Source organism: Barbus barbus, assembly GCF_936440315.1.
Source record: "Barbus barbus genome assembly, chromosome: 12".
Taxonomy (NCBI): domain Eukaryota; kingdom Metazoa; phylum Chordata; class Actinopteri; order Cypriniformes; family Cyprinidae; genus Barbus; species Barbus barbus.
This window is the reverse complement of record NC_136740.1, coordinates 28128735-28144052: the sequence shown is the minus strand read 5'-3', so window position 1 is coordinate 28144052 and position 15318 is coordinate 28128735. Positions and strand designations below refer to the sequence as shown.

The 15318-nt window shown below is 36.5% G+C and overlaps 1 protein-coding gene across 1 annotated transcript in view; it reads right to left on the bottom strand.

The window, feature by feature from the left end:
* Nucleotides 1-2353: 2353 nt before the first annotated feature.
* The window catches only part of LOC306877825 (myotubularin-related protein 11-like), a 38407-nt gene continuing 25442 nt past the window's right edge, over nt 2354-15318 (bottom strand). The window contains exons 11-17 of the mRNA XM_079429805.1: nt 14004-14082; nt 13582-13652; nt 12557-12729; nt 11259-11429; nt 8475-8690; nt 7020-7319; nt 2354-4800 (exon numbers count right to left, since the gene is read on the bottom strand). Coding sequence (XP_079285931.1) covers nt 4381-4800; nt 7020-7319; nt 8475-8690; nt 11259-11429; nt 12557-12729; nt 13582-13652; nt 14004-14082 — 1430 coding nt within the window. The 3' untranslated portion in view covers nt 2354-4380. The remainder of the gene's footprint in view (nt 4801-7019; nt 7320-8474; nt 8691-11258; nt 11430-12556; nt 12730-13581; nt 13653-14003; nt 14083-15318) is intronic.

Genomic DNA, 15318 nt, shown 5'->3' with positions numbered 1-15318 from the left:
AATAATTTGGTCTTGGAAGTATATTGTGATTTTTAAACCTAAAGGTTTGAAATGGTTTCTTAATTTACCATTTGAAATGAATACATTTACTTTATTGAAATAAGTGTTTATTCCAGATTTAAATTAGAATTAGATTTTCATTTTGTCACTGTGATCTCAAACATTTGATTATGAAAAAAAATCCCAGAAATCAGCATTAGAATTTGACTTGAAAATGTAAAAAATATATAGATTAAAGCACATTTCTTTGTAAAACAAAAAAATAAAAAGTGCAATTTGAATGAAAACAATTCCATCAACAAAATATTTGAAGTCTTACTAATTAAAAAACATAGAATGTTTTATTAAAATTAATTTAAAATGATAAATTGATTGTCATTTTCTGTGTGGTCTGTTTTTGATGAGAAATACTTGATTTTATATTGAAACCCTCTGACCTTTTTTTTTATAAAAGAAAAAAAACAACTGCTTGGGTATTTACATTATACAAATAGTAACCTAAAAATGCTACGCTATACATTATGTGCATTATCCTTTCATTTACCAGTTTCAAAAAGCAATTCGTATCTCTAAAGAGATCTCAAATGTGTTTTTTCTCTCCCATGGTCGTGCAGGTCATCCACAAAGCTGGGCTCGAGTCAGGCCGCCAGCATGGAGAGCAGTTCTCTGACCGGTAGTCTGTCTCTGAACTCTGATGTTCCTCACTGCCAGTGCTGCATCTCTTTCGAGGCCCGGCTGAAGCGTCTCTCCTGCGGCCACATCTACTGCGACCCGTGCTCTGATCAGATAGTCAACCTGGCTTTTGAGGACATAGAAGGTCTGGCCGAGTATCCCTGCCCAATGTGTAAAACCCTCCGTCACCTTGGAGGCTTCGCTTCAGCCCACAGCTGCCAAGGCATGACCCACTGTTCGCCCTTTGGAAGTCAAAAGCAGCAGCTAGTTGAAGAGAAAGGAGGCCTGTGGGAATGATTGTGTCATTTAAAGGAATTGTTCACCCAAAAATGACAAAGTGCTGAAAATGTACTCACCCTCAGGCCATCCAAGATGTAGATGAGTTTGTTTCTTCATCACAACAGATTTGGAGAAATTTAGCATTACATCACTTGCTCACCACTGGATCGTCTGCAGTGAATGGGTGCCGTCAGAATGAGAGTCCAAACAGCTGATAAAAACATTACAATAATCCACACCACTCAATTAATATCTTGTGAAGTGAAAAGCTGCGTGTTTGTAAGAAACAAGTTTATAATTACGTTTTTTTTTTTACTTTAAACCTTCGCTTCTGGCCAAAAGAGTCCAAAATTCATAATTCTTCATCCAGTGGAAAAAGTCCATCTCCTGCTGCCTCTCACATCAGCTATTTTGGATTGGTTTTGCATATAAATGGTGCTTGATCTGTGCATATTTCTCTCTTGATTCAGAAGAGACGACTTTTTCACTTGAGAAAGCAATGCTATGGATAGAGGACTGGAACTGGAAGCAAAGGCTTGAAGTTAAAAATGTCTTAATAATGGATTTGTTTCTTACAAATATGTAGATTTTCACTTTACGAGGTATTAATTGATGGAGTTGAGGCGTGTGGATTACTTGTTAATTAATTGTGATGTTTTATAAGCTGTTCGGACTCTCATTCTGACGGCACCCATTCACTGCAGAGGATCCCCTGGTAAGCAAGTGATGTAATGCTGAATTTCTCCAAATCTGTTGAAATGAAGAAACAAACTCATCTAGATCTTGGATGGCCTGAGGGTGAGGACATTTTCAGTTTCGGGTTACTAATGCAGTGGTTCTCAACTGGATTTGTTTCAGGACCCAGATTTTACATTATTCCTTTATAAGATTATATAAGCTTACTACTAACTTCACACAATTTTCAGGACAGATCCATCACTCATTTTCAGGTAGTGACCCACCAGTTGAGATCCACTGATTGAGCTTCATATCATGGTTCAATATTCTGAATCTATTATCTGTAAAATGAGAATACAATGTTAAGTGAGACCTGCATCGTAAGTGAATCATTTAATAGGTTTCATATGCTCTCCAGTGTCATAATTGAGGAAAAGTAAGTTGATGCTAAGAGTGTTTTACTTCAATACTGGTGGAAGTGATTTAAACAAACTACTGGCTTTCATAGATAGATTCAGTTTGTATTTTGTTGTATTTGGTGTGTTTTTAATGCCAGGTGATATATAGTAGTAAAGCGTACCCAAGTGTGTATTTATTTTTGTAATGAGTGCTGTGGATGTAAACATTTATTGGGTAATTTACAATTCATGAACTTCTTGTAAAGTGCTCATGTTGTAAATATCTATATTTTGATAAGATTCAAGTATGTCAGAACAATTGGGCTCATTTGTCATATATTTTTAATAAGCCAGAATAACAAATGTTAAGAAAACCATCAAACGGTTGTATTTAGGAACTATAACGTGTATTTATTTATCTAAAATGTGCCAATAAAAGGTTGTTATAAAAGAATAAGGAATGAAAAACATGAGAATGGGTAATGATTCGTCCCTGTGGAAGATGCAAGGATGAAAAATACAAAACAACTGGAATCAGTTTTAAGGCACAAGCATTGGGTCATTTCATGAAGTGCAAGCAATTCTTATGCCATCAAATAAACATTTGCTTCAATTCAGTCTTGTGAAATATGTTGATGCAAGATATTTCAAGTCCATTTCTCCTGCTGATATGAGTGCGAGACAATAGAGTGAAATCTCAACACGGTACCGTATGTTAATGTTTCCAGCACCTTTTCCCCGTAGGGGAAATAAAAGTAGGACACAAACCTCTGGAGCTACTCTCTCAATTTTGGAACGTCACTATTGTCAGACATTAGTGGCGTAATGCTTTTTGAGAAAAAATGTCTCACAAGGACAGATCTGAAGCCGTCTGTCTTGTAACCCACATCACTAAGGAGCTTCAGAGCTTTCCATCAAACCTAAAAGAATAGTTCAAAAAATTAGAACGTCACATTTATGTTCTTCCAAATGCTGTTATTTTTTCCTTAGAACATTAAAATGAATATTTAAGAGAAAAACAATAGCATTGGGTTGAGTAAATAATGACAGTTTTCATTTTTGGGTCAACTATTAACAGAATGAGCAGTTCTGAACACTAATTTGTAGAAAATCTGTCAGTTTTACAAAAGAAATCCACAGGAAATTAAAAAACACGTTGAAGGAAGTCTTGGAACTCCTCTAATTGAAAACGGAGAGCAGAATATAAAAATGAGCGCGACTTTTTTGTCCTTCCTTATACACAAATTGACTTGACTCATCACAAAACGATTTTAAAAACACATGATGATGAAGTAACACTTAAATATCCACTTAAACGGCAGAGGCAGCATTTAAATCATTGTAATATCAATGATGTTGCATCTAGTCTCAATTTCTCTTCTATTTTTATATTAATGCTTAATAAAATGCATAACACACTTATTGTGCGGTTGCTTGTAAATATTAAGAGGCAAGACAGCATTTTGTGTTATTTGCATTCAACACGGAGGCTGGAGATTATTTTGTGTCCATCTTGTGACTGTTCAGGAACTCCAAAACCACCTTAGTTAATTATTATTATTTTTGGTTGAGGACATTTCACTAGCCTATCGTACCATCAACTACTGCTACATGCACAAACTACTTAAAGCTAAAACTGTTTCGCGACCAACACAGAAGTTATCAAATCAATATTTTGGCATGAACCTCAGACACATAACATTTCACATGCAGACATATACTAGCACTCTGCTTCGCTACGGTTTCTAATTTTTATTTAAATGAATAGTAAATTCTGTTGTTATTTAGTCACCCTCATGTCGTACCAGTGTCTTTTTATTTTCTTTCTTCCATGAACACAAGGTAAGAAAAATGATCACTGTTTCACTTGTAAAAATAGTGCAAATGACAAGCTTTCAAGCATCAAAATTAATCATTTAGACTGATTCTGTGAACAAAATTGAAATCTTTCATTGATTAATTCACAAATTGCATACTGCTACTTTTAAAAGAAGATTTTTTGTGAATAATGATTCAAATTTTGTTTTGTTTTCACACAAAATCATGACTTCAGAAGAAGTAATATACATTTGGAACAACATGAGGATGAATAAATAAGATTCTTTATTTTTGGTGAACTAGACCATGTAGCTAAATTATCTATACAGAGGAAGAACTTCATGATGCTTTTTTGCTAGCCTGTTTTATGCTAAACTTTACATAGCTGCTTGTACAAAAAAAAAAAAGCCCATGTCAATCTGTGCTTTTTCAAGTGCACATAGATTTCATGTTTCTATAGAAGTTTCTGCTTTGTACTGTATTGAATTGTTTCAGTAACACAAACACCAGAGGGGGCGTTTCTTTCCTTTATAGATCAGTGTGAGTTTCCGGGGCGTTTGGGAAGTTTGGCACTAGGGGAGGGAATGTATCGCTGCCCTGATTGCGGCTCTTGGTGGCCGAACAGAAATGTGTGCTTGCCGTTATTCCTCTGTGCAGGCCTGGACGGATCAGATGCCGTCCGCTGGGCTCTGGGAGGGATGGAGGATTGGACCGCACCTCGGCTAGACAGCAGCGGCTGTTGTTGAGATGTTCTGGAGGAAGAGGAGAAGAGGAAGGTCCCATTGTTGGCGTTCTGGTTGTGGTTGGATTCCAGCCGGCGTGGCTCCTGTCGTTTAGTCTGGTTCTCGGGGCGTCTGTGAGAAGCCTCAGCCAGTTTCTCTCGGAGATGCTGCACTTCCCAGGCCAGCTGATCTAATGGATGCTGACTGCAGGAAGATATGGGGTGTGAGAACGCCTACAGGAAGTGGAGAGAGAGAGACGGATGTTATAAAATTAACTTGTTCATTACAAGCTGTCAACAACACGAGGATGTTAAATATCATGTTTTCAATAATCAAATATCGATCCATCCATCCTTTAATCCATTTACCCATTTATCTGTGTTTAGCCATCTATTTATCTGTTTAGCCATCCACCTGTCCGTCTATTTATCCATCCATTTATATTTTTAGTCATCCTTCCATCCATACATCTAACAGTTTAGCTATACATCTGTATTGCCATCTATCTATCCATCCATCCGTTTTAGGCATCGGTCTATTTAGCCATCCATCCATATTTTTATCAGTCTATCTATCTTTTCGTCCACCCATCCATCCATCTATTTGTTTAACCATCTATCTATCCATCCATCCATACATATATCTATTTATCTGTCCATCCATCCATCCATATATCCAACTATCTGTTCAGCCATCCATCCATCTTTCCATCCATACAGTCATGGCCAAAAATATCGGCACCCTTGGTAAATATGATCAAAGAAGGCTGTGACAATTAATCTGCATTGTTAATACTTTTTATCTTTTATTTAAAAAAATTCACAAAAATCTAACCTTTCATTGGATAATAAGAATTTAAAATGGGGGGGGGGGGGGGGGGTATCATTATGAAATAAATGTTTTTCTCTAATACACATTGGCCACAATCAACGGCACCCTTTGCACCCTTTTATTCAATACTTTTTGAAACCTCCATTTGCCAGTTTAACAGCTCTAATTTTCTCCTATAATGACCGATGAGGTTAGAGAACACCTGACAAGAGATCAGAGACCATTCCTTCATCCAGAATCTCTCCAGACCCTTTAGATTCACAGCTCCATGTTGGTGCTTCTTCTCTTCAGTTCACCTCACTCATTTTCTACAGGCTTCAGGTCAGAGGACTGAAATGGCCAGCAGAAGCTTGGTTTTGTGCTCAGTGACCCATTTAGTGTTGTTTTTGAGGATTGTGTTTGGATTATTGTACAGTTGGAAGATCCAAACATGGACCATTATAAGATTTCTAACAGAGTCAGTCACTTATTGATTTTTTTTATCTGTTGGTATTTGATAGAATCCATGATGCCATGTGTCTAAACAAGATGTCCAGGACCTCCAGCAGATATATAGGCCCACAACATCAAAAATACAGCAGTGTAGCATTTGGACAAATCAGACACACATTTATTCATTATATTTATTGAATAATCCAGCAAACCCTCTCATTCAACAAACAATCTGTGAGGGTCTATGGACCCTTCCCCCCGAAAGAGCACCCAAAAGGGCTCAGTTACCAGGGCAACCATCTGATAAGACTGTTTTATTGCTCAAAAGTATGTGAGATGTGACGTGCCGTAAGAACGGACCTTTCTGAAACCCACGCAATGCCCATACAAACAAAACTTTCCTCCTTGTCACTCATAGACAAACCTTTCTACAGATAAACATGCATGCCAGGACATGTGTATGATTTTAACTATTTTGTATAGTGTCTCTTGCATTGTATTTTGTTTTATGCATGCTTTATGATTGAAGTACTAGTTATTGTAACCCCACCTATATCGTGTCTCCTACCAAATTAATACTCACTTGATGACACACACTTTGGTGTACACCACCTCCTCATAGAATGCCAGGTGTGGGTGTAATTTAATCAAAGTATAGACGGCCAGAGCCTTTCGAACCATGCTCTCAGGCAAAGGGTCATAAAACCCAATATTTCCAGCCTCCCGCTTGGAAATTCAGCCTTTCTCATTGGTCAAGCCCATCCTGAAAGGTGTGACTCTTCCCTGACTTTAAAGGGTCACGCACAGGTCCGCTTTTCTCTTCTGCAAAATGTTCCGATTGCTGCCAGTGTGGTTGGACTCACAGAACGCCTGAGCCTTTCAGCCATCCATCCATAGATATATCCATCTATCCGTTCATCTATCTATCTATCTATCTATCTATCTATCTATCTATACATATATCCATCTTTCTGTCCATCCATCCATCCATCCATCCATCCATCCATCCATCACCACAGTGGCTTTCACAGTGCATACAAACTTCAATACTTTGCACTAATTCCCCCGGAAAGTGATTTTCTTTTCAAGAAAACAAATTGTTTTCACTGTATAATGATGATTCGCATACATTAAATTTGCAACCTAGTGAAAAAAACGTATCCAAAAACCAAACACCATTACAGTGTACCTGAGCGTGTAGTGCACCCCTTAAATAGCAGCCCCTCCATACTCTGACACAGGGTCCCAAGAGCAGGGGCAGCAGGGGCTCGTATGGGTCGTGGAGGATTGAGGGGTTCTCTGAGGGTTCAGAGAGTGAACAAGCTCGGATGAGACGTTCGAGTCCAGACAGACTCTCAGATGACGGAGCCCTGCGGTGGCTCTTCCAGTATGAGCCAGAGTTTCCGCTCCTCCAGGGGAGCAGGTTGGAGGGATGGGAGAATGTGCTACGGGATAACAGGAACACAGAGCCTGGCAGTCCATCATTGTGCTGAGAGAGAGAATAAACAGCATTAACACACTCTTTAACAGGCTAATGAAATGGTACAGTCAGTTGACAGCCCAATTAGAAAAATGACCTAGTTTTGGCACAGGTTTATTAGTTGGCCTCATTTTTAAAAGAACCTCCCTTTTGATTTCCAGCCATGTAGGGCAGCCCAGAAAACATGAATCAATGATCATTAACTTGACACAAGCAATGGCTGTTAGCTGATAATTAATTTCTCTGTCCTGTACTATCAATTCCCTACTCAATATTGTTCCTCTCTATAAGGGAAGGAGGAAATTAATAGTCGTATCTGATGCTTTTACAGTGCAGTTATTACAGGGACGATGTCTCTGGAGAAGCCCGAGATTAAAAGAAGAATTCTAACTAAATATGAAAAGTCTGTCATTGTTTTCTCAGTTTCATGTCATTCTGACCCTGATTTACTATCTATTATTGTCTTGGATGGTGACTTGTACACTACCATTCAAACGTTTGGGGTCAGTAAGATGTATTAATGTTTTTGAAAGAAGTCTTTTAGGCTCACCAAGGCTGCATTTATTTGATAAAATATGCTAAAACCAGTAATATTTCATAATATTCTTTTAATTAAAAAAAATAAAGTTTTGTATTTAAATGTTTTAAGATGTAATCTATTTCTGTGATGCAAATCTGAATTTTCAGCATAAAAAGTCTTCAATGTCACATGATTCTTTATAAATCATTCTAACATGCTGATTTGCTGCTCAAGAAACATTTATTATTATTAATGTTGAAAACAGCTGTGCTGTATTTTGTGGAAACAGTGATACATTTTTTCAGGGTTCTTTGATGAATAGAAAGTTAAAAAGAACAGCATTAATAGTGATATTGCCTAATTTTTTGGTGCTTTTTGAAGCTTGGCTGCAAGTTTTTCTGAAACAAATATCTCATGTGTTTCACAAATAATAAAACAGGATCAGAATGGCATGAGGGTGAATAAATTAAATAAAATTTTCATTTTGGGGTCTCAAAGTGCCACCAGTAGGATTCAAACCTACAAATCTTTGGTTTATCAGCCCAGATCTTTAACCACTGTGCAACCTTTCAATTCCTATACAGGATGAATGTATCCTTGCTGAAATGGGACTAAGTGTAGTCCTCACAGCAGATCAATCTTACCCAGCTGCGGTCCAGGTTGGTGTTGAGGTTTCCATTGAGGATGGGTGGAGGGCAGGCGGGCTGTGACACAGGTTGGGTGAAACGGGCTCGTCTCTGACTGCTGTACTGCAGGGCCCAGTCCCACACCGGAGGGAAAGGTGGGTCTACCATCTCCTCTGGGGCGCCCACAGGCAATTCCCTCAGACCATTCACTGGGGTGTAGCTCTGGGGAAGATGCTGTAGGGAAACAGTGCAATACAGCACACACTTCAGATCAGTTGTTTTGGCTGGTAAAGGAATACATGAATCAGCAAAACTTCCAGATGCAAATAATATATATATATATATATATATATATATATATATATATATATATATATATATATATATATATATATATATATATATATATATATAATAATAAAATATGCAACATAAGAAAATGTGGAAAAAAAGGGGTTTGAATACTTTCGCAAGGCACTGTATTGCGAAAGTATTCAAACCCCTTTTTTCACATTTTCTTATGTTGCAGCCTTATGTTAAATTGCTTTAAATTACTACACTCCATACACCATAATGGCAAAGCAAAAACAGAACCGTCACAACTTTGTAAATTTATTTAAAAAAATGTAAATAAGTACATTGCATAAGTATTCAAACCGTTAACTCAGTACTTAAAGAAGCCCTTTCACAGCCTCGAGTATTTTTTGGGTATTATGCGACAAGCTTTGCACATCATCATTTGGCAATTATCTGCCATTCTTCACCTCACCTGTTCACCTCTCAAGCTCTGTCAGTTTGAATGGGGGCAGATGCACATTATCATTTTCAGGTTTCTTCAGAAATATTTGATTGGGTTCAAGCCCAGGCTGTTGCTGGGCCACTCAAGGACATTCACAGAGTTGCCTATAAGCCACTCTTGCTGTGTGTTTAGGTTCATTGTTTTGTTGGAAGGTGAACCTTCTGCCCAGTCTGACGTTCTGAATGTTCTGGACTGGGTTTTCATTAAGGCTCTCTCACTATTTTGGTGCATTGAGCTTTTCTTCTATTCTGAGGTGTCCCTCAGTCCCTGCCGCTGAAAAACAGCCCCACAGCATGAGGCTGCTACCAGCACACTTTACGTTTGGGATGGTACTCTGTAGGTGATGAACAGAGCTGGTTTCCTTCAAACATGATGCTTAGAATTGAGGTTCATCAGACCAGAGAATCTTGTTTCTCTCAGTCTGAGGGTTCTTTAGGTGCTTTTTGTGCACCTAAAGTGTGTTTTCATGTGTCTTCATTGAGGAGAGGATTGAGTTAGGTCACACTGGCATAAAGCAGAGAATGGTGGAGTGTTGCAGTGGTGTTTGTCCTTCTGTAGGTTTCTCCTATCTCCACATATGATTATAGAGCTCAACTGGAGTGACCATAAGCTTCTTGGTCACCACTCTAGCCAAAGCCCTTCTCAATCAATTGCTCAGTTTGGCCAGGAGGCCAGCTCTAGGAAGAGTCTTCCATTATGGATAATGGAGGCTACATGATTCTGTGAACCTTCAATGAAGCAGAATTTTTTTCTGAACTCTTCCCCAGATGTGTGGTTTGATGCAACCCTGTCTCTGAGCTCTTCAGGCAGTTTTTTGCTCTGATATACATCATCAGCTGTTAGACCTTTTATTAAGATGTGTGCGCCTTTCCAAATCATACCCATTCGAATTAATTTGCCACAGGTTAACTTCACTCAAAATGTGGTAGCATTTACAAGCAAAATGAATGCTCCTGAGCTAAATTTAAACTGTCCCAGATAAGGGTATGAATACTTATGCAATGGAATAATTTAAGTTTTTTTATCTGTAATAAATTTGCAAAGGAGTTAAAAACCTGTTATTTGCTTTGACTTTATGGTGTTTGGAGTGTAGATTGATGTGGGAAAAAAGTAATTTAATGCAGTCTAACATGAGGCTGCAACATAAAACGTGAAAAAAAATGAAAGGGTTTGAATCCTTTGCCAAGACACTGTGTGTGTGTGTGTGTGTATAAAAATGAATCATTTCTCTTGAAAAGACTTGGATTAAACCACTCGATTCATATGGATTTGTTTTACTAAGCCTTTATGGCTTGGATCAAGCCAAGTGTTGGTTACTTGGATTTTCAGGTTTCATTACAAATATTTATTATTATTTTTATTTATTACAAACACTATACAAAGTCGAATGGGTTTGGAATGAAATAAAAATGAGTAAATTTCAAATGTCATTTTTGGGTGAACTATCCCTTTAATAATATTTTTAAAAAGCATTTAATAAAGAGAAAATAGTTGTTTTACTGTAGCAACTATTTATAATCAGTTTTTCATAGCTAGGTTCACACCTTTTGCATCACTCAACGTTTTCTTTCTTCTCAAATTATAAGATAATAACTATTAAAAAGCGATAACTGTAATAAATATTGCACGCCCATTTAGTTTCAGTGCCACGTGATTCTTCAGAAATCTTTCTAATGGTGCTGCTGCTAACTATTTTTGTGGAAAATGTTTTTAAAGATTCGTTGATAATTAGACAATTCAAAAGAATAGCATTTATTTGAATTATGTTTTTGGTAACATTATAAATGTCTTTTCTGTCACTTTTGCCCAATACAATGCCTCCTTGCTGAACAGAAATATATATTTTTTTAATCTTGCTGGTAGTTTATGCATTTAAGTAGCTATGCAAATGTACAATTTTATGATGCCTTATTGTAAAATTAACCCCTAAGGCAAAGACATTGCTGCATTAAATAGCTCTAATATAGTTTGCAGCTTTTTATTTTGAGGTGTTTTGTGTATACCTGTGAGCGGCGACATCGCTCCCTCTGACTGTTGGCCAGGAAGCTGCTGAAGAGTGGAAGGTGCACGCTGTCATGCAGAGCCAGCAGGTAGTCTTCAGTAAGCTGGAAGCGTGCGGGATACTGCGCCCACAGCTGCCACACGCAGTCGAGAAACAGCAGGAACACAGGGGCCTGCCAGAGAGCAAGGCACATCATACAACTCATTTAGAACAGGACTCTTACGTTCAATTCAAACTAAAACAAAAGCTGAAATGAGACAAAGTTCAGCTCAAGTCAACTAAAACAGCCCATTTAGGCAACAGTTCATCATATGTGTGCTCACAACCTCACTTTGGCCAAAATCATGCATGCTTTGAGGATACGGCAGTACCAGAATGCACTTCAACAAGCTTTTCATTCAGAAAGACAGAATTTTTTTTATTTTCAGTACTAACATGTATCAACAATGAATTAAACATATACTTCCACCCATATTGGTGTGCTGCATATTTTTTTGTGCACAGCAATTATCATTAGCTGTGCAACATGCTTCGTCACTTTGTTTATCTGTAGACATTGTTTCATTGTTATGATGTTTCATCGTTTCTTAAGGGTTAGGATGTCGAAGGGAAGGTAGATATATGATAATGTATAGTATGACACTATTGTTTGCTGAAAGAACAGATCTTCTGGCTAAAAACCAGTGTCCAAAACCTAGTGATCTGCCTTACTGTAAGTACATAAGCAGCTGCTTTTAATGACAGCATCCTGAAAATGGGATTGAAATGTAATCTCATAAGTGATTTTTGATTTGGAAATACACTACAATACCATTCCAAAGCTTAGGGTCAGTAAGATGTAATTTTTATTAATGAAATTAATACTTTTATTCAGCAAGGATGCATTAATTTGATCAAAATTGACAGTAAAGACATTTTTAATGTTATGAAAGATTTCTATTTCAAATAATATCTCTTTGCTTGAACTTTCTATTCATCAAAGAATCCTGAAAAAAAAAAGATCACAGTTTTTTACAAAAAATATTAAGCTGTTTTAAACATTGATAACAATAAGACATATTCCATAAGCAGCAAAATTTAGCTTTGCATCACAGGAATAAATTACATCTTAAAAATAATTCAAATAGAAAACAATTAGTTTCAAAATATTTCACAATATTTACTGTATGTTTGATCAAATAAATTATCCTTGGTGAGACATTTTTTAAAATCATCAAAAAAAATGTACCAACTCCAAATGTTTTGACGCATTGTTTATGTATGTGGGTTACAGAACAGATCATGTTCTCTTTCTTTTACCTCCTCTTTATCACTTTCTCTGTGGTAGTTGATCCGACTGAGGAATTTGTGTCCGGCCGTGATCCACTCTTTCTGAACCAAGCCCTGAAATCCAGCCACGGTCCTGCAGTGAGGGTCACACATCACCTGCACCAGACTGCAGACCACACAGTTCATGTCTCGATCCTCCGGCCCTGAGGAAACAGAGCAAAACACAATGCATCATCTGAGAATTTACAATACACTTAAAAGGACTGTAAACAGTGGATAAGGGGATTTCATCGCCCTCTCGCGGTGCTTTCTCAGCGTCTCTGCTCAGCGCACATGTGGCGAACAGATTTTACAGTGATAGATGGATGCGTCAGCCTCATCTGAGAAACTCATTCCTGAAGTTATTCACTGGTTGTCAAGACACACAGAATATTGATGTATATGGCAGGGCAGCTGCGGGTTACGTGGAGGAAAACAAACGCTTTAGAGGACTGTAAAATGAAATGAGAATTTAAAGAATTGAAGGGCACTGCCAGATGTCACTGTTTGTTGGTTTATGGGTTAGGAAAAAGAATAAATCACAAATGTGTGGTAACTTCTGCTAAGAGCGTGTCATTAAAAAGAGATGAAATCATATTGTTACAAACTGCAGTCTTATGTAGTTTGAAATGTGATTCTAAAGATTTTTAGAAATGCACTTATGAGACAGATTTCAAGTAGTATCGAGATCGGCTTTGAAAAAAATGTAACAACAAAGCCTAAGACTCAATGTAAGACAAATTTAAGATAGTAGTATATTTAATTTCATACAGACATTTCTGAAATAACTGGTGAGAATGGCAATATACAGTAAAGATTAATATGAAAGAAAAAAAATCTTACTGACCCGGTGTTGTACACGTAAAGGCCAAAGGTTATATTAATGTCTGATTTTCTCACTGTATTCAGCACAGATTGGATGTGTTTAAACAGTAAAGACACACATGAATCATTATGTGCTAGTAGGGTGCAAGTTCAGTCGGGTCAGATGGCCGTTAATGATCAGTTTGACTAACCTTGGAGAACAACAGTCATGTGACCTCCTCTGAGCAAACAAGCCACCTCTGCAGCTTTTCTCAGACAGCACCTGTGGAGACACAATCACATCAAACACAGCAGGGCAAAGCACACACAAACACACACAGCGGGATACAATGACGAAGGCAACATCAAATACACAACGCTAAAAATAAAAGTTCAAGTTTACAGCATTGAATTGTGGGATGCAGTATGCTCTTTTGTATACCGCACGTTTTAGCAAATGAAGTGTAGGTAAGATGTGCATGCTTTCCACAGTATACATACTACAGTGCAGGAAAAGGGGGAATGGTAAAGAAAGCAAACATTGTCAAAAGAGAGAAAACATTTCTACATGATGCATCCAAATATTGTTACATAGTTTAAAAAGATCACTATTTATATTCATGCACAAATATACCGAGTATAGTCGAGCCAGCGAGTGCTTTCAAGAGTGGAGAGCCACTTGTCATCAGGTACCGATACAGATGATGAAATATCTGTAGAGCGGAGAGACAAAAGCACATTTTAAAACTTAACAATAAAACTGGTATAAACATGAATATAAAATAATTTAACATGATAAAATTCAATTACATCAACCTCAAAACAACACAAAGTGGCTAATAAATGCAAATATGAATACAAATATAAAATGCACATTTGACATAATATACAATTATATAAAACAACTCCAGCAAAATGAAAAAATGCAACAAATGTGGCTAACCAATAAATAGATATAAATAATATAAATAACTAGAAATGTACAAGAAATACACGCCACATTAATAAAATTTAGTTATATGAAACACTAAGAAAACAAAAATGCAATGAATGTGGATAAGAAATAAATATTAGTGTTGTCAAATGATTAATCACATCCAAAATAAAAGTTTTTGTTTACATTATATATGCATAAGTTATGTACTGTCTATATTTATTATGTGTGTGTATGTATTTTGAAAACATTTACGTTTATACATTTCTATATTCATATTCTTATCATTTATATTATATATAAATATATTTAATATATAACCATAAAATTGTTCTCATATATATATATATATATATATATATATATATATATATATATATATATATATATATATATATATATATATATATATATATATATATATATATATATATATATATATATATATATATATATATATATGTGCATGTGTTTGTATTTATATATACACATAATAAATGCATACATTTTGTAAACAAAAACTTTTATTTTGGATGCGATTAATAATTTGATAGCATTAATAAATTTAATTTCAAGCAAAGAATACATGCATAAAATTGTTGAAATTAAACAATTAATTTCATTTTACATATTAAAACTGGCCAAATATTGTTTTAAAAGATTAAAAAAAATTTATTACCATAACTGTACCATACTATACTTTAATATTACATAATATTTCAATGTAATAATAATAATAATGTTTGCACCGCCCATGCCGAGCCCAATCTCACAATTGCTTAAATTCTGGTCTGTCACTTTCTTATACACAGAACCAGTTGAAATTTTCCAGCATTTTTGGCATCACACAACAGACAATGCAAAAATGCAGAAAAATGTGAGAAACAAAAGTCTGGTCAGCCGTGATGGGATTGGGCGAGCTGCTCTTTTGAGCTCGCAGCACTATGAGGAATGTTTTGGGCTCATGTGGCTTCAACCACAGGAGGAATGTGAAGCCAGACAAAACAACAAGACT